The sequence below is a fragment of the Ictalurus furcatus genome, chromosome 2 (assembly GCF_023375685.1).
Source record: "Ictalurus furcatus strain D&B chromosome 2, Billie_1.0, whole genome shotgun sequence".
In the NCBI taxonomy this organism is placed as follows: domain Eukaryota; kingdom Metazoa; phylum Chordata; class Actinopteri; order Siluriformes; family Ictaluridae; genus Ictalurus; species Ictalurus furcatus.
Genome location: NC_071256.1, coordinates 30,161,600 through 30,181,279, shown reverse-complemented (window position 1 = coordinate 30,181,279; position 19,680 = coordinate 30,161,600). Strand labels below are relative to the sequence as shown.

At 37.7% G+C, this 19,680-nt stretch overlaps 3 protein-coding genes across 4 annotated transcripts; 1 reads left to right on the top strand and 2 right to left on the bottom strand.

The window, feature by feature from the left end:
* Positions 1 to 32: 32 nt before the first annotated feature.
* Positions 33 to 3,617, bottom strand: nfatc2ip (nuclear factor of activated T cells 2 interacting protein). The gene is made up of 7 exons (XM_053613805.1): positions 3,483 to 3,617; positions 3,102 to 3,156; positions 2,765 to 2,879; positions 1,312 to 1,564; positions 1,044 to 1,188; positions 845 to 954; positions 33 to 727 (listed from the first exon to the last, which is right to left on the bottom strand). The coding sequence occupies exons 1-7, from the start codon at positions 3,570 to 3,572 to the stop codon at positions 566 to 568; spliced, it is 930 nt and encodes a 309-aa protein (XP_053469780.1). The 5' UTR covers positions 3,573 to 3,617; the 3' UTR covers positions 33 to 565.
* A 1,036-nt stretch (positions 3,618 to 4,653) lies between these two features.
* On the bottom strand, positions 4,654 to 15,246 carry sgf29 (SAGA complex associated factor 29). Of its 2 annotated transcripts, none has more exons than XM_053613770.1 (10): positions 12,397 to 15,246; positions 11,808 to 11,887; positions 10,090 to 10,165; positions 9,902 to 9,974; positions 9,554 to 9,618; positions 9,195 to 9,324; positions 8,954 to 9,100; positions 8,763 to 8,798; positions 6,339 to 6,501; positions 4,654 to 5,113 (listed from the first exon to the last, which is right to left on the bottom strand). In XM_053613770.1, the coding sequence occupies exons 2-10, from the start codon at positions 11,880 to 11,882 to the stop codon at positions 4,997 to 4,999; spliced, it is 882 nt and encodes a 293-aa protein (XP_053469745.1). In that variant the 5' UTR covers positions 11,883 to 11,887; positions 12,397 to 15,246; the 3' UTR covers positions 4,654 to 4,996. The 2 variants fall into 2 exon arrangements, with proteins under 2 accessions (XP_053469745.1, XP_053469737.1); XM_053613762.1 differs by lacking the exon at positions 12,397 to 15,246 and adding an exon at positions 11,971 to 12,359.
* Positions 15,247 to 18,127: 2,881 nt separating this feature from the next.
* On the top strand, positions 18,128 to 19,680 carry nupr1b (nuclear protein 1b). The gene is made up of 3 exons (XM_053613783.1): positions 18,128 to 18,405; positions 19,125 to 19,260; positions 19,363 to 19,680. The coding sequence occupies exons 1-2, from the start codon at positions 18,309 to 18,311 to the stop codon at positions 19,250 to 19,252; spliced, it is 225 nt and encodes a 74-aa protein (XP_053469758.1). The 5' UTR covers positions 18,128 to 18,308; the 3' UTR covers positions 19,253 to 19,260; positions 19,363 to 19,680.

Below are 19,680 nucleotides of genomic sequence, written 5' to 3'. Positions count from 1 at the left end.
TAAATATTCAGATTATGTGCATAAAATGAACCTAGGCTGAAGGTTGCAAAAGATAAGATAAGATTTGGGAAGCCCTGTTGTATATAACCTTGGCCAAGCTGGGCAAATACGATATAAAATACTTCAAATAAAATACATTTTTGTTGTATAGAAAGATTTAAGCCTAATATCTAATGTTTCTCCTATCAATGAACAAGAGTAACTTCCATACAAAGCATTTAATCATGCATTGACTAGTCAGTCTTCAAACAGATGACAATAAACCCGGTCAGTGATCATTTGAAACTGCATGTTTGTCACCTCCCCAAATAGTTCTTATACTAACGCTTAATTTCAGTTAACGTAGACCCGACTCAACAAACTGACCCTGGATAACAGCAAGTCTTTTATTATTGTTATATATGTAATATAAAAATAAAATAATAAAACTGTACACATGATGTAGATTTAGACATATGTACATTTTTATATTAGAAAAAAATTATAAATACACTCAAATGTAAACCTCAAGAAAAAAAAAAGAAGCAAATGGGGATGTTGATATGACACATCACTGTTATAGAAATCAGGCCCACACTTCAATGATATCACCGTCCTCCATATCCAGCTGTGAAGGTGTCTGATTGTGCTTCACCTTTAACCCATCGAAGAGGAATTTGACCTTGCGCTTAGCAGCGGCAGACAGACCTGAAGTGTACTGTGACAGGATGGAACCCAGAGGATCATCCTGAGTGGTGGACACAGTGTGAAAGAATAAAGATGTATATCATTATGCTAATGAGGACGACATGAAGTCCTCAAAACAAAAACAACAACAAAAAAAAAGATCTGGAACTTCACCGACCTTATGTAAGGAATATTCCTGTGCAGATCCTTTTTCTTTGCCCCTCAGTCGCAGAGTGATGACATCACAGCTGCTTTCATCTTCTTTGTCGTCGGTTATCACAAGACAGTCTGATAGAGCAATCACAAAAGGCAAGATGTAGAATAAAAGTGTCAGCCATGATAATTAGTAACTAATAACTATAAAATTTTTCACTCACCTATGATATCTGCAGTGCCCAGATCTAACTGCGTGATGGTGGAGTGCACAGGAAGCTCATCATCATTCCTCATTAGCAGTATTTTAGAGGGTGGGACTTTAAGCTTGACAGCTAACTGAGCTACAGCCTTGCTCAGAGGATCTGTCTGCAAATGAAAATTGGATCATTATATTGTATTGCTGAGAAAAGTGACATCAAAAGTAGATCGGATTCCCTTAGCAACAATGATATTGCACAGTACATTGTTATCAGTGTGAAAACGTCTTACTGAAAGCACTGCGATTTTGTGCACGTCCATTTTCCAGCAAAATTTCAGTGAGATTTTTCGGCCACGTTCTCTGGGCTTAGGTTTGGCTGGACATCTTTTCTGTTTATCCTCAGAGGAAATGACTATAATGTCACCATCATCATAGCAGTCGTTTCTTTGGGAGGGATAGTCACTGAAGTTTGGGATATCTTCAAGTCTTTCGGGTGTTAAACACACGAGTGAGCTAAGTGCAGCCAGTTTCTGGTTGGTTTCTCTAAAACAATGAAAAATTCTACAATTAATTCTTCAGCTCCAAGAAAATTTGATTTGTACGGTCATTAACTGTTATTGTTCTAAAGATTAGTTTTCTGAACCCTGTGGAGAGCAGTTTTCCAATACATTTAGCATTTCAGTTTCAGTACCATTATGTTCTTTGCTTACTTTATAAAATGGACAATAAGGAACTTAACACGCATTATTTAAAAGGTCAGAACTTTAAAAATCACACAATCTCCATTTGTCACTACTTCATAGGTATAGAAGGGTGCTGGGGGGTTGGAGAAAGAATCCTTCCTCACTTGTAAAGAAACGTTCACACATACAGCGATTTTATCGCTGCAAGTTGCCAGTCGCTGCACTATGAAGTCACCATTCCTACTAGTGGTTGCCATAGTAACATTTATCAGTGGGTGGCACAACTAGCATTCAACTTTTCACAACATATCGGCTTTCTTGCAGCTAAAATCAAACATTCTGAAGGGAGAAAGTTTGTATATAAAATTCACCAGTGTATATGCATCATATTCTTTGAGATAAAGGAGAAGCAACGTGTGCTCTTTGCCATTGCGGCCATCTATCTGCGGCAAAAGCGCAAGTACCGAACTGTCTGGGTCCACGAAACAATTCGGAGTCACAGGCAGCATGACAGATCACGGATAATGTGCGCTCTACTGTCTTCACTCTCAGTGGTAGTCGCTGCACGAAGTCGCTCCAAATTTGAATAAAGTTAAACATTTCTCAACTTTTTCACTTCGCTGGACACGCCCACATCTGGATAACCTACGGTTTCTGTCGCTCATGTCATCGAAAGTCGCCATCTCTCACTGAAAATGAATGGGCTCCAGTTGCTTCATCACTGCGAGTCGCTGTATGTGTGAATGTACCTTAAGTCACTTTGTATAAAGTGTCATGAATAAACAGATTACATAAGTGAATATGGAACATTAGTGGCATGAAAAAACTCGTTTAACTTCATTACAAAAAATCAGTTTTAGCATCATGTATATAATCTCATCTAACTAATGGCTGATTTCTAATTGAATACAAAGTGTAATACTAGAGTATTTTCACATCATTAAAATGCATCAAATGCTTAATAAATACAATACATTAGTAAACAACCCATTCAGTAATTTACTCACTTTATCATTCTTGTGCTTGTATAAGTACCATTAAAGTAATAAGTGAAACTCACTGAGGTATATCAGGTGCTAGTTCCTCCTCAGAGTCACTCAGGCTTATGTTGATTGGCTTGTTCTTACTCTTGGGTAGAGATGGAGGCCACAGCCTGGCTTCTTCTTCATTGACCTCTATCAATCAACAAACACAGCAGCATTGGATTCTATACCCATATAGAAATATGTCCAACTTGAAACAGATAAAAAGAACCTTCTACATGACACTATATGGCACGTTTAGTACTGGGCTTATGTGATGTATCATGAATGACCTAAACCATTAATGGAATATCATTTGTCGCAAATGTGCAGGCATTTCAAGTGTGAATTAGTATCCTGGTAATGAAGGACTACCTGTGCAGTGCACTTGTTTGTAGAGAGGTGGTTTCCGCTTTAGGCTGCGGGTGACCTGAAATAAAATGCAAATGACCATCAGAGTTTCTAAAAACAACCAACCTGGGCCTTTATTACATTTTGTCATAACTGTTTGAAAACAACTTTGGTGATCCCTGGGGCCTTTACTTTACATCAGTGCTGACGTCAGGGAACTCTACATCTCATAAATATAACGTGCATCGCTAAGCAGTTAACATTCACTTCAACAAGAAAGCAACCAGTCTGCTGATAGAAAGTGCTCTCAACGAGAACTGGCAGAAGGACCGTGCCGAGAAAACATGGCAGGTGAACACATCGTGGAGGTGGAGAACTGACAGACCATTGGTGTTAGTACTTTACCATATTGGGGTACATGGCCACAGCTGTGATGGCTGAAGGGTCGAGGATACGCCTTTGTTTGGGAGGTGGATTTGGGTGGCTCTGTGCCATAAACTCAATGTCACTGTCACTGTCACTTGCCTGGATCAGGTCAGGGGGAAAAAGAGGAAAAGAAAATGAAACAGGCATAAAACGTTTAATATCTGATAGACATACTATTCATGTGGCGTATGGACTCCACTCAGAAGTCCAAATATAAACCAGTCATCACTCCAACACCAATCAGTCCTTGTAAACCTTCCAAGGAAGCTGAGTGCAACCACAAACACTATAAGATTAGTAATGAAAATAATACTAGGAGTTAATAATAATAATACCTGGAAATGTTAGCTAGCCTAACACATCTATAGTTTAGACACAAACACCACCTTTCTACTGTGTGCCTGAACTGAGCCATATTCATCATTTCTTCTGAAACTGTTACAGAAACTGAGTTAGCTGCTAGCCAGGCTCATTGATGTCATTATGATGCTAACTACAGATCACTGTAACAGGGGAATCACACCACGACTCGCGTAAGGTGTAATAAAAACAATAATTGGTGCATTATAAAGTACGACTAAAAAACGTGTCCTACCACTTCAGCCATGCTTAATTTCCGCGCGTCAACGCTGTGTGGAGGCGGAAGTTACTTCTTAGCCAATAGCAGCTCAGAACAGACCCGGAAGCGGCGGCGCGCGCGAGCGATACTCTTACTGTTTGTGTTGGCTTGAAGTACTTTGTTTGGTAGGGAAGTTGTGTGTATTTAAATATTATATATATATATATATATATATATATATATATATATATATATATATATATATAAATAAAATTATTACCGAATATTCCCGTCACAAATACATCTCAGCAAATGACTGGTTTTATATCCAGTTATCATCTTTCAGCATAAACTGTCAAAGTTTAAATACTTTAAACATTATGCAGGTATGTTCCCACAGAGCTTTTCATTTAACTTTCCACCCACAGAAACAAACAAACGAAACAAAACAGTGTTCAAATTCCATGGACTTCAGTTTACTTACATGCAATAAGTACATATAATTACTGTAATTAATATACTTTATGCATGAACATTCATGTCCTTCCTTACACCCAGTCATTAAACAGTAAACAAAAAACACAAAAAATCTCGAAAAAGTTTTTCTCCTTTATTTTGTTACACTGTATATCTGTAGTTGTTTTATTTGGCCCTCACTGACAGGAATGTTGTACAAAATACACGTATGATCCCAAATTATACGAATTCACTGTTCACACCAACGATACTTCAAGAGTCATGTACAAATATAAAGACATATTTCGGCCATCCCAGGTACATTTACATCAGAGCTGGTCATTTCAGATTGTGTCGTGGTCTCAGATCCATTTGGTGACATAGTGATTATATGCAGCAGGAGTCTGATTCTACACCAGTCCTCCTACTTAAAGACCACTTAATCAGGTCCAGATCTTCATCCATTCCATCCTTTTGCTCACTTTTTCTTGTTCTCCTTGCAGGCCACTACGTATCTTTGGGCTACATTGAGAGGTGGTGAATATCCGTCTGCATAGGACGTGTCCTCAAACAGCACCGAGTAGTCATCCTGGGGCTGCAATTTAAATGATAGGATTGAAATAGTAGGCCATATTTACTTATTAGATTAATTTACAGACACTTTTGTATTTTTTTCTTTAGTCATAATATGTAGAAACCTATTATATTCCATATAAATTGAGCTCCATACTTTCTTCCTGGGTGAAAGCATAATTGAAAATTTTTCATTCTATAATCATTAGAGACATTCATTCTTTCATTTGAAGATGCAGAGCTATTAGCTTTTCCTTCTCTGTACAAGTAGAATGGACAGACATTTAGCAGTGTGCTAATTCCAGAGTGCTAGTTCCAGAGCTTGTGCCTAATTTTGTACTGTTCCAAGAGTTTCGACTGCAAAAGAGTCAGATCTCTGCCACCAAATTCCGTTTGGTTTCAACAACCAAATGCTGCTGGTCAAGAACCAAGATCTGGTGATGTTAGAGGCTTGGGGCAGGCGGCATTTTATCACCAGACATTTCCAGGACTTACATTATAATGAGACCCGAAGAGTACAGCAAGTTTTTAAAGTTAATATTGACAAAAACCAAAACTAATATCACAATGATGAATCAATAACCTGAGGAAGAAACCATTTTACTAGCAAATGACTGGAGCTACTTTGAAAATGCTGATACCAGCAAAACTCCATTTGAGCAGTTACACACTTATAATTAAGTAAAAATATTTCTTACTCATGTTGATCACCCTGTGAAGTGTACTCTCCAGGAGTCCTATACATTTTTACTTTATATTATATAATTTATATTGTATTATTTTAACTTTCATGACTTTTCATAACTTAAAAAAAATCTCCTTGACCTCATTTTTTGCTTTTTTTGTGAATAACTGTTCCATAATTATTGAGCTGTTATATATATACTGACATTTTCACAAATTAAACCTTGGGTATCGGATTCATTCCCTAAGTCCCTGTCCTGTACAGTGGTCCTCTAAATCATGCTCTTTTATTTTAAACCCAAACTTTTTAATGAGAATAATGGGGCTAATGAAATACTTAATTAGATTTCTGAAACCTATTGGATATTTGATCATTTTTCAAAACTTGATTATTTTAATTTGCCATGACTTTTCCAGGAGTTTTGATAAATCTGAAGGATTTGAAATTTGATGCTAAGATATGTTCTCAGAGCCAGAAGTACACCTTGTAAAATCTTCCACAACCGTCTTTATTTGTATGCTGTGCATCACCACTTTTCCCAAACTGTCCCGCCAGTGCTCACCCGGTGTGGGGGGTTATGAATCAGGGCTCTGTAGAAGCAGGTGGTTTGTGGGTAGAGGGCCAGCACCAGCTGATCTTTGCTGAACAGTGCCTCAGGGTCTGTCTCTGGGTTGGCTTTCCACTGTGGCAGTGGGATGATTCTTCTTCGACTTAAAGTGTGTCTCCTAGAGCAAGAGAGGAGAGTATAGTCAGGGGAGAGAACACACAGCAATGCAATATAGACTTGGAATGAAACAGGATGAAAAAATATCTTTGAAGTATACAATTGTAGTTTGAAGTAAACAAAGTTTTAGGTAAATAATCCATGACAGGGTGGAGTAACGTAACCCGATTCAAAAAGGAGTTACTGTTACCACCCTGATTTTTTTCCAATAACAGCATGTCCTGGAGTGTTTCATTCCTCAGAAATTCCTCCACACCACAGCAATTTACCAACAATGATCATTTTCAATTTATTTAAAAAAAACACCACCACATCATAGTTGGAACTGTTTTAAGTTACAATTAAGGTCATGGAAAGTCTGTGAAACAAGTTAGTTCCTCTTATCATTTAAGTTATAACAGCTGTAAACAGTCATTCCCTCAGCAGCTTCTATTTCTCTCTCTTTCTATCTTTACTGAGAAACTGAAAAGTCCTCAGACCTGAAGACTTTCCAGTGGGGGAAATCTTACAGATGTTTACAAAGTGCTGCCACTGGAAACATCTTCCTTAAATATTAAATAAACATCTCCTTACAGAAAGCTTCACCATATCAATGATTATACAGTTGCAATCAAAATGATTCAACCCCCATTGCAAATCAGGTTTATTGTCAAAATTTACAGACTTTCAGCTGTTTACAATGAACAAATCAAACTAAAGCAATTGAAATAGTTCATCACAACGAATGCTTCAATTGGTTTCCCCAAATTCAACTGAAAATGCAACTTATAATGATTTCTCCAGTTTCAGAATTATTCAACCCCTTCATGGCAAACATCTTTAGTAATTAGTAGAGCACCCTTTTGCTGTTATGACCTGATGCAAACAAGATGCATCATTCTGTCAGTGTTCCTGAGGAATCTTAGCCTATCCTCATGAGCAATGGCCTTAGTTTCAGTGATATTTTTGGGTTTGTATTCTGCAACCGCCTTCTTCAAATCCCACCAGAGATTTTCTATGGGATTCAAGTCAGGTGACTGTGATGACCCTGTAGAATCTTCCAGGACTACTTCTGCAACCAAGCCTTGGTGGAATTTGAGGTATGCTTGGGAACATTGTCCTGTTGGAAGGTCCAATGATGCCCAAGCTTCAGCTTCCTCACAGAAGGCATGACATTTTCTCCTAGGATTTCCTGATACTTCAATGAATCCTTCTTGCCTTCCACACGCTGCAGGTTTCCAGTGCCAGAGGATGCAAAGCAGCCCCAGAGCATTACCGAGCCTCCACCATGCTTGGCTGTGGACAGAGTGTTCTTTCGTCATTCTTCTTCCTCCAGACATACCGCTGATCCATCGTGCCGAAAAGTTCCAGTTTTGTTTCATCGCTCCACAGAACAGAATCCTAAAACGTCTGTGGCTTATTTATACGATTTTGACCCGACTTTTCTTGTGCTTTTGGGTCACTAGTGGTGTACATCTTGGAGTTCTGGCATGGAAACCTTCTGTGTTTACTATGTGCCTTACTGTGCTCATTGAAACCTCAGTGCCTGTTACCACCAAGTCTTGCTGCAGGTCTTTTGCAGTCACTTGAGGGTTTTTCACAACCTGCCTTCTCAGAAATCTGATTGCAGCCATTGATAGCTTCCTTTTTCTGCCCCTTTCAAGTAGTGCACACTCAACAAACCCCTAGCCAGTGCAGGTATTTCATGTGTTCCAGCTCAAACACACCTGGTACAACTAATGAACCCTTGATTAGTTGCATCAGGTGTGCTTGAGACAACACCAGTTTTGCATATTTGTGCTGTTGTGAGGGATTCTATTCAGGGGGTTGAATAATTTTGATACTAGAGAAATCATTATAAGTTGTCAAGTTGTTATGCTGGAACAGGTTTGGGCCTCTTAGTTGCAGTGAAGGGAAATTGTAATACTACAGCATACAAAGACATCCTATACAATTGTGTGCTTCCAACTTTGTGGCAACAGTTTGGAGAAGAACCACATATGGGTGTGATGGTCAAGTGTCCACAAAGCTTTGGCCATATAATACATGTTGTTCTCTGCTAAATGACAGCATCTTTTTTAATCGGTAGATTAGGTGGAACTTCCACCATACAAGTCCTTGTGAGTAAGCTTCTGCTATACAAATGAGGATTGAATTTGAATTACAGCCGGCACTACTGTCATAGCTGCTGTTATAGAAAATGACTCAACACCTTCTGATCAATCAGGTTTGAGAATTTAACAGCACTGTGGTATAAATGCAAATATTAGAGATGCCACTTACTCCTTTCCTTCCTCATCAATGTCATCGACTTCATACCTAAAACAAGAATGTAGACATCCATGAAGTTAGATTCAGAACCCAACTATAAGTGGCAGATAAGTTTCTGCTTAGCTTTCACCATTTCTTAGTGTTATTTGTCAGTTGCTTAATCACAGCAAATCGAGCTGGTAGGTTAATTGGTGGATAGTTACTTGTTGGTGGAGTGGTTGTAGCTGACCACTTCAGCCAGGATCCACTGTTCATCACCATCCACAGCCTTTACCCGAGCTGCCACCTTATCCCCTTGCTTAGCCACGTAGTCACTGCTTGCAGGTGTCGCTCCACACAGAGGGGGTGGACTAAAGCAGAGAAACAACAGGAACAGGATTACATTTCACTACTCCACTGTTCGGATAATCAAAGGATGGAAAAGTGGAGAAAGCAAGCCGGTACCTTTCACCCGGTTTGCCGATCCATAATGGAAGCGTCATTGCAGACTGCTGTAACAGGGTCATCAGAACACCTCTGCGCATGGTCTTTCTGGGTGGGTCACTATCGCTGTACACCCCTGCCATCCTTGCAGCTGGGAGACGAGAAAGAGGTGGTGGCCATGTGTGTCAGTCAGCTGTTATCAAAAGTACTGAAATGTTTCCCCCTACAATACCAAAGGTTCTAGTAACAATGACATCTCTAAGGACTTTAAATTCTATTGGTTCCTACTTCGCCTAGCTGTGATTTTGAATATGCAGTGCACAAACACCTAAACATTGGCACCTAAACACTCACACGGACACACACTTTGAATAACTTACCAATACGTCTCTCCTCCAGCAGTGATTTAATTTCTGCAATCTTGTCAAGAGCATGGCGCAATATACTTTAGAAAAAAACATGGAAAATGTCAATTATTGCTACATATCAACTGTGTTACATATAGAGATGTTACCAACATAGTAAAGCCATGTATTCAATACCACATGGTGGAGCTCTTTCATTACAGTCCCCCTAAGTATGAGCCAAATAAAATAGACATTTGTGTAGTTTTTAATTTGTGGGTTTTATCTTTTGCAGATGAGTCGATGCCTAGAGCAAGGTTCAACTAAAGTGTGCATCCAGATTTTTGGCAGATGAATGGTGCATGTGAACTATATTATAGTTACCTGCATTCAGCCTCTGCATCTGCTTTTGCAGTGGTGTACAGTCCACGCAGCTTTGTCCGATAGTATGGAGAAGCTGGGGAAAGAAAAAGTTCTGATGTTCTTGTGTATTGCTAGTGAATACAGCATAGCTTTAAATTTTTTTTTTTAAAAATCAGGAATGCTGATAATGTATGATAACGTAGACTCACTTTTGTTTTCTGTCTGCATCCTTTCATGTGTTTTCTGGATGTTGAGTAGGTTGTGTTCACTGCGTGAGCGCTCCTCCTGAAAATCAGTGAATTGGTGAATAAGGGGTTAAAAAAATACACCACAGGACAACGATTCCACGTTTGACTATAATTTACAACATGCTTTTACAAACAGCCAGGCAGAAAGTGCTGTGGAGGAAGCTGCTTTTTTTTTATATTTGGCAAATGGAACGGTTACCATGAAAAGCTCGCATTTTGTGTGTCTGAACAGTGTATTTATTTGCACCTAGAATTAAGTGAATCAGAAGATACGCTACTTTGTTAGACTCAAAACATCTAGCAAAGTAAGGCACAAAGACTAAGGAAAGTGTGTAAAAGTTCACATTATCTCAAGCAAATATTGACATTCAAGGTGGGTCCAGATTCAAACACATGATAATAATAAATTAATCAGAGTAGAACCTAATGATTACAGTTAAACTACCAAGTCGACTGATATTAAATAGTGTTAGCACTAATAAATTGTGCAACTCATTTCCAGAGCTTGTTTTCCACCTGAATTCCCATGTTGATGTGTTTGTTGTACTGATTAACGTACAGTTACTACTGTTTATATTTCCTGTGCGCCTTGGGTTTCTTCTAGTAAGCTACCCATCTGTTGTCATTATGTTTACATTTATTTCCCCTTATTCTATTACATGTATTCATTCTGATTCAAGAATGCTTTATTTTGTTATATTTATTTTGCCCTTCTTTTGTCACAACTGTTATATTTGTCATAGGTTTTTCTAGAAACATCGAGTTTGAGAAATAAAAGGCCTTCTTTTTCTTCTTCTTCTTAAATAAAACGAGTAAATACAGTCCTTTTCAAAAATCTAACCCTAGGCACCATATTTTCTTTTTTGTACAAACTTTGTTATAGATGTTTATTTTATTTTACTTCTACATTATCGAGTCAGTCCAAAAACATTTTAGATTAACAAACATTAGTTTTCCAACACATAATTAAATGTTACAGAAAATTTTTTGTATCCCAGTAAAGAAAGCAGCACTTTTCAGATAAAAAAACAAAACAAAACAACAACAAAAAAAAAACACGCACACACACACAACGAAGGCTGCTGGGTTTTTGCTGCAAAAATAAGACGCAAGTGCGACAGTCAAAGTCTCCAGAAGAACCGTATCTGGTTCTGCAAGATGCTCAGTAAAACTTACAGCTCATTTCCTTGTAAAACTGCACTAATTCTACCTGAGACTACTCATTTTTTAAGCAAAGGGTCGTCACACCAAATACTGACTTTATAGTATTTCTTTATACTGGGGAAGTATATGGGGCAGTGTGGCTTGATGGTTAAGGTTCTAGGTTCCTGATCAGGGGTTCAAGCCCCAGCACTGCCAAGCTGCCACTGTTGGGCCCTTGAGCAAGGCCCTTAACCCTCTCTGCTCCGTGGGCGCTGTATCATGGCTGACCCTGCACTCTGACCCCAACTTCCTAACATGTATGTATAGTATGCGAAGAAAAGAATTTCACTGTGCTGTAAAGTGTATGCGACCAATAAAGACTCATTATCACTTAGAAACATTCAATTTCATTATTTTTTTATTAAAGACATCTTTGCTCTACAGCATTTCTTTGCATGTGCCCAAGACTTTTGCTACTATATATGATTAGATGAATGATGCGGTCTCCCTGATATAACCGGGGTGAGTTTGTTTACCTGGGTTTGTTTGATTAGTTGATGGAGCTCAGTCAGCAGCTCAGCAATTTTGGTATCTGCAGACACTAAAGCCATTGAGCCTGCAACAAAACAGTGCACAAGTTTCATTTTTTACTATTAGAAAGGTGATCCACACAATCAACTCCTGAGTAAAGGAAATCACCTTGACTGTAGATGCGAGACAACAGACACTGCATGTGTTATTTCTTTTATTTCCCAATGCATTACTGTACATCACAGAAATAGGTGCATTGCTCTACACTGATACACATTTCTCTAACATTTATATATTTTGCATATAACATAGAGAATATACAGTGCACGTTAAAGCATCTGCATTATGCTTTAGTCATAAACATATCAACTCTTTCTCAGTCGCTAAATGAGAATGAATGTTAACGCGCAGCCTCAATGATGAGATGAACACTGGTAGCATTAGCTTTAGCATTAGCCGTATGAACACACTTAAATAATAAATAAATAAAACTTATAGCGCTTCTAAATTTACTGTCTGTCCCAATAACGCTATGTCCAAATTGCTATGCATTCTCAGTGCGCAAATATTTTAATTAAACACCAAGAGCTGTACCTCTGTTTAGAAGCTTTATTTACGGTTTTGAATCGGGTTAGTTAGCTAATGGAGCAGGCCTTGTACGGGAGCCTGAGAGGGACAAATGTGCAGGGCATATTTTGAAAACGCGTCCCACAGGTCAATATTAAATACAGTCAATATTAAATACACAAGGGAACAGAAATGTATGAACTATTCCACTGACTATGCAATCTTAAACCATTACAGTGATCTATATATAATATATTTTTTAACGTTTTAATGATAATGAAAGGACTAAAATGACCATTTAACATCTCTACACATTCACCCTGATTAAAAATGATAGTATTTATGAATGCTAATGAATGGCAAGTATGACATGCCAATTGAAAACCCACATGACATTAAATTTCACAGGTAGATATTCAATTTGCATCATCATAATTATATAACAGTAGTCAAACCTGTCAAAGTATACGATAACAATCAAAACTCAATAACATCAATAACTATTCATCAATAACATCAGCTATGATAGGTACACTCTCAGAAAAAACAAAACAAAAAAAACATAAACAAAACAAAAAACAGTACTGTTCTATGTTGCTGGGGGGGCCAATTTCTAACATATTTTGTACCTTTAGTATGTATCTTTTACCTATAGGTGCATGGAGCATTTATTTTAAGTTTTACTCTAAAAGAGTAATTGTGGCACATTTATGATATTTCAGAAAATTATAAAGGTACAGGATATCCCCATTTCTGCATGAAAGATATTAAAGACACAAAAATATGTACCCTTGTGGGTACCACCTGAATGAAGCAAAGGTATAGTTTAGTACTATTTTTTTCTGACAGTGTAACAGTGCACAAACAACATTCACAGATACCATATTTTCCTCTAATATTACACACAATACACCAAATCTGTGTAGTGGGCTCATATGCATATGTAATGCTCCACAAATCAGTTTAAGAAAGTACTGGAAGAAATGGAAAAATGTGCCTTGTGGTTGTATAGAAATCTCAGATTAAATAAAATGCAGTATAGCAGCCTATAATAAATGATTACATTACAAGTACTTCCCACTTTATCATTGCATGTGTTAGTTTTAAGGGCAAATTAAATGTCTTCTATATTAGCTTATACAGTATATGCTTCCTCCTCCTCCTAATCATCCCCATCCTCATTATAAATAGAAAGGATTTGTTGGTGGAACTGTGATCTGAGGTAGTGTATAAGTTAAGAGTCAAAGTAGTCTTTACTTTCAGATTGTTTAACTGCATTGCTATATTGAACTAGGTAGCTGTTAGTGTACCTTAGAGGAATCAGGATCAGGATCACCATATTAGTGTGTAGACGCCAATTATTCATAAAACATGTCTTACTTTCACAGAAACAAACAGCTCAGATGTTGAAAAGAGGTTTCCATGGAAGCAGTTACTAAAGATGAATGAATGAGAAATGGCATTGCCTACATCTACAAAAAACAAATAATTTCACTATTATTATTCAGAGCAAATTTAGCAAACAAAGACAAGGACAAAAACAGCTACTGTACTACAGAATGCTATCTATCTATCTATCTATCTATCTATCTTCTGATGTTACACTGTAAAACTGTTCTTAATATTCATTTAACACATCATCTCATGTTTGCTCATGTATGCAGAGGCACATGGATTAGCCTTACGAACCACTCCAACCATTAAAAAAAGTAGCAACAGACTGAAGAACTCTATACAGCATTGAATGTTTTTGTGTTTTCAGTCTAGACAAGTACATACCTAGCATGCCTGAGAAAGTGATCAAAGAGAAAAAAAGAAGAGAAAGTATTGGATTCATAGATTAGATATTGATATATAATCTACATAAATAAATCGGTCATGGTGAGAGTGCAAAGTATGATGGCCTGATAATGCAAAGTTAATTTTAAACAGGGTTGTCTCAGATCACGGTGGCTCTGACCTCAGTCTAACTCAGAAAGAGTGATAGAGGGATGTTTTTATAGCGTAAAGCTGCTAGTTGAGGACTGCTTAGCTGAGCTTATAATTCAAATATTTACTGTACCAAGTACTTCACTCTCACATGACTTCAGTTATACTTAGAGCCAAGAACCAGCTCATGAGAAAACCAAGAGGAAAGAGAAAACACAAGTGCTGAGAACAATAAACCAGAGAAAGGAAACACAAGAAAAAACTACACAATGATGTGGTGGCTTTACAGAGGATTGGGTTTAACTTTATCTATAAGATTATGCCCAGGTGTTTTTCAGAACATCTAGAGATAAAAAAAATAAAAAACAACAACAAAAAGAAATAATTAGATTTAAAAAAAAAATAAAAAAATATGAGAGTCAGTATTAACTTGTGGTGTGTATGTGAACTGGAGAGACTGAGACAGACACAAAGTAGGAGGAGTTGTACAGTTTGTCCTTCTGATGTTGAACTGTGCTTTGGAAATGAAGCAGAAAATATGCAGAGGAGTATCTGCTGTGTACACACACACTGTACTCATAAACACTTGGTGCAGCTTGTGCTGTGGAATATTCCAGACTTAAGCACTAAAACTCACTCACTCGGTATTTCTCACCATCACTGTGGTCAGACCCAAAACACAGGACATTTACAGGAAGCCACATCATTCCTCTAAAAATATACAACAAAGAATTGTGCAGTTGAACATTACTCACTGAATGTGAATCAGAAAAGCATCTAAATGTCTTTCGAAACACCACAGAAAGTATGTGTAACATAAATGTGTCACGTTTTCAGTGTGTCACGTTTTCCATGCTCTGCACGCACTCAGTGTAAACTCACAGGACTGGATGTAGGGCAGAGTTACATACAGTGTTGTAAAGATAACTTGCAAAACAAAGTATTTTTTTCAAGGTTACACAGTGAAAATAGAGTCTAGTTTAGATTAGATTAAAAAGAGATTAGTTTAGATTAAAAAAAGAAAAACTTATGCCACAAAATTTATCTGACAATTATCTAACAAGAACTGCACAAAAAGGTATAAAATGTCATTTGATGCATATATATAATTCCACAATCCATTTACTAGCCAATTTATCACATGCTTATACAGACGGGTGGCAAATTCAAATGGGAAAATATAAGGTGTTGGGTCACCATAAGCCATCAGAACAGCTTCTTCAAGTTTTTCAGCTATACTGTTGTTATAAACACCATTCTTCCAAAAGATATTTCCTCAGTTGGTGTTTTGATGATGGTGGAGAAGTGATTTCTAAAATGTCAGTCCAAAATCTTCCATAGATATTCAACTGAGTTGACTGTGAATGCCATAGTACATGATTTACATCGTTTTCATCCTCATTAAACCAGTGAGCCATTGTGCCCTGTGGATGGGGGTGTTATTATCCTGGAAGAGACCACATCCATCAGGAAATTCCATAGGATAAACACTGTAACTGCCATAGGATAACCACTGTATCACTGTAAATGCCATTGGATAAACACTGTAAATGCCATAGGATAAACACTGTAACAGCCATAGGATAAACACTGTAACACTGTAAATGCCATAGGATAAGCACTGTAACACTGTAAATACCATAGGATAAACACTGCGATTATTATGCAAAATGCAGGTGCAAGAAGGACAGAGGAATGACACTACTATGTGTTGTTAGGAAAGATGATCTCTTGTAGAATGCAGTGAGAAAGTCCTCAACAAAATACACTTTGATGTTGGTATGAAATATATTTACAGAGAAAGGGAGATTTGCTGATGTGTTTGAAAATCTGAACTGAATTCTTGGCTGTATGCATGACGTTTCAATAGACACTAATCTCTATATTCCAAAGTTTTGTGCTAGCATGAGTCTCATTTCTAAACTTATAAAACAGGGAGAAACTAAGAAACTACAATCTAACATGGTAACAACAGAAATAGGATAGTTTTGTAATGATATGCAGTGATGCTTGAGGGGACAAGTGGAATCAAACTCTTCATTCATATTTAGTAAACATTTTGTCCTTGTCCTGGTTGTTATGCATCAGAAGCCAATCCCAGGACCTCTGGGTGTGTGGCAGAAACACACTCCAGATGGGACGCCAGTCCACCATTCACACACTAGTTCACAGCTGTGGGCAAATCACCTACTACAATGCTTTTCGGGGGTGGCAGGAAATCAAAGAACCCAAAGAAAAACCACACAGATACAAGAGAACATGCAAAGCTCCACACAGACAGTAACCCAAGCTCACGATCGAACCAAGGACTGCAACCAAACCATGTCAGCAAAATGCCTCCTACAGCATAACAAAGCCACCTGTTTTTATATTAACTTGTCATCCATCTGTAAATGAACTTTGACATTATGCAGTTATTTACTGTACTATTTAGGTTGCTGTGCACAATTATTCAGTTCCCCTGTACCCTGTGCATCAATTTAAAGGGTCCACAAGTACAAATCATGCATAGCAAAAGATGGATATCAAAAATTGTATATCGCCTATAATTTTTAAATTGACTGTTGAACAATACATTTACATTTACATTTATTCATTTAACAGACACTTTTATCCAAAGCGACTTACAAATGAGAAAATACAAGCAAAGTGATATATCAAGCAGAGAATAATACAAGTAGTGCAACCATACGAGATCCATTAATTGAGTTCCAGAAGAAGCAAAGTGTGCAGAGTCGAGATGTAAGTGCCAAAGTTTTTTTTTTTTTTTTTTTTTAGGGGTTGGTTAGGTATTCATGGAAGAGGTGGGTCTTGAAGATGGTGACAGATTCTGTGGTTTGGATTGAGGTTGGAAATTCATTCCACTGCTGAGGGACAGTTATAACAATAGCTTGTTGCATTGCCTCTGCAACTGTCACACCCTGGTAATGCTGCAGACATCGTCACTTAAAGACTTCTGACTTAAAACCTGTCATCCATTTTTTCTCATTTGTAAGTTGCTTTGGATAAAAGCGTCTGCTAAATGAATAAATGTAAATATAAATGCATATATTATTATTATTAAACCACTCACCATTTTAAACCACGTATTCAACTACTATCATCCAACACCCAAATATAATCTGAAGTATGGAGTTGCACAGTTATCTCATACTTGCCAGTCTCCATTCGGGTGAGGATCTGTGCAATTTGTCTTTAACTGTGCAATTATTATTAGATGGATAATGCAGGTTTATCTCTATTGTTGTGATGCTGTTGTGGGAGAACATGCAATAAGAATAAAAACATATTGTACACTGTACTTGTGCACATGGCAACAAAAACTTGAAACTTGAACCTGATCAAATAATTCAAAATATTACAGTTTTATGTAAGAAAATTCTTGAATTCATCTTTAAAATGTATATACAAGCTGTGTAAAAACAACAACCACAAACAAACAAAAAAAAAACAACCATCGGTCTGTCAATAGAATGATCACATGGGAATTGGCTGAACACACACAGGTGTGGTCAAGAGAGAAAAATATTACCAACTGTAATCAAACCTAAACTCGGCGTGGATATGGACAGAGGAGGAATAGACCCATTGCTCAAAACAGAAGGGAACAGAAACACCATTTTCATCCCTGAATGAAAGAGAAACAGCTTATTCATAATTTTCTGAAGTGAAATGTAGGCTACACTAACTAAAATGTTATTCAGTCACTATAAAAACAGTAAAGTCCAAAAACAAACAAGGTCATCCGATAATGGTATCTTTCTGGATATGGGAAGGGCTCTTTAATGAAACATTAACTCCAACCTGATGCAACTTTGGGACTAAAGGAGGGAAGGAGGAGCTGCTTCTCTTTATATAAAGGCTGGTAGACAAAGCCCAACATAAACAACACAGAGTGGAGCCTGAAGAGCCACATCTCCACCAAGCCTCGTCTTTATTTGAACTGTTCTTGACTTACATTCTGCCTTTTTCTAAGTCTATAGCACGTGTTATAAGTGTAGCTAAGCAAAATGAGTCACGTCGACGTTAAGAACCTGAAGCCCACTACCTTTGAGGACGAATACTACGACGAATATGATTATTACAATCTGACAGACAGATACACGGGTAAGTTATTAACAAAGACTTGAACAAACTTTAAACTACTTTTAACTATTTGTATTCCAGTCTGATATTGTTTATCCATAGACTTCCACTTCTGTCTTAGGCTCCTCTAAACCCACTTTCTGCATTCATGTCTAGATTAGTACAGATACATTGTTGTAGCAATTACTGTAAATAAGACTTCCTGGTCTAAAACCTGAACATAAACATCTCTTCAAGTCGTAATTTCAAGTAAACCTCGGAAATAATTATGGCCCCGAGTTATATAGCCTTTACTCTTTTTAACCAGGGCACAGTTAACTCTTTACTGTTATAAACAGTCTGTAACTTTCATTTTAGTAGTGCTATACTAAAACAGTCACTGGATTATACCCATATTTTTTTTAGGAAGCTTCTAAAATAGCCCGGGATAAAATGTACAAAACTAAACTAACTAAAGGTAACATAACATTGAACACAAAAACTTCATAACTACGATTTCGCAACTGAAAACAGGATAATCCGAGGTGCACGTGAAGGCAGCATGAATCTAGTGTTTTGAAATTTGTACTCGAAGTAGTTAATAGTATGTCAGAAAAGTGCTCTATGCAACCCTATCTTATGACTAGCGTACTATACTGCCATACTTTTTTTTTTTTAGTATAGTTGCATGCTGTGTTTAGGAGGTAGCTGTAGCAGGCTTTTAAACTTAATGTGCGCGCGCTGTTCTGTGTGACCGCTAGAGGGCGCGAGCCGCAAAGGCAGGACAAAGAAGGAGGCTTGCTGCAACACTAACCGCCACAACCCCGCCGGCCACGAGCGCAAAATCGTCGAGAAGCTCCAGAACGCCGAGAAGAAAGCCAAAGAGTGAAACAACAGGTAAATCAACAACATTTGATTGATCGTAAATAAACAGCTCGCGTGCTGCGTGGACGTGAGCTTAAGTATTTAAAAACAGTTATGAACAGTTTTTTCTTTCAGATTTGTTCGGACGGCTTGATCTGGATACTGACTTGTGACGCCTTGGCGTCGGATTTCAAAAGGCAGAAGATGATGGAAGTGCTCTCCGGTTCTGGTGAAGGGTTGCTTTTCTGATACGACCCTCGGTGGCCGGTTTGAGGTTATACGGGGTTTGGACGTGCGCATGCGCAGCACACCTGAGCAGGTGGACGCAGAGCGCATTGACGAGCGCGTGATGGATGGTCCATGATGCTATTTGTCTTGGTGTTTTTGAACACACGTTTTTATAATACTAAAAATATTAAAACTGGTGAGAAATAAAGATATTTTACAAAACTG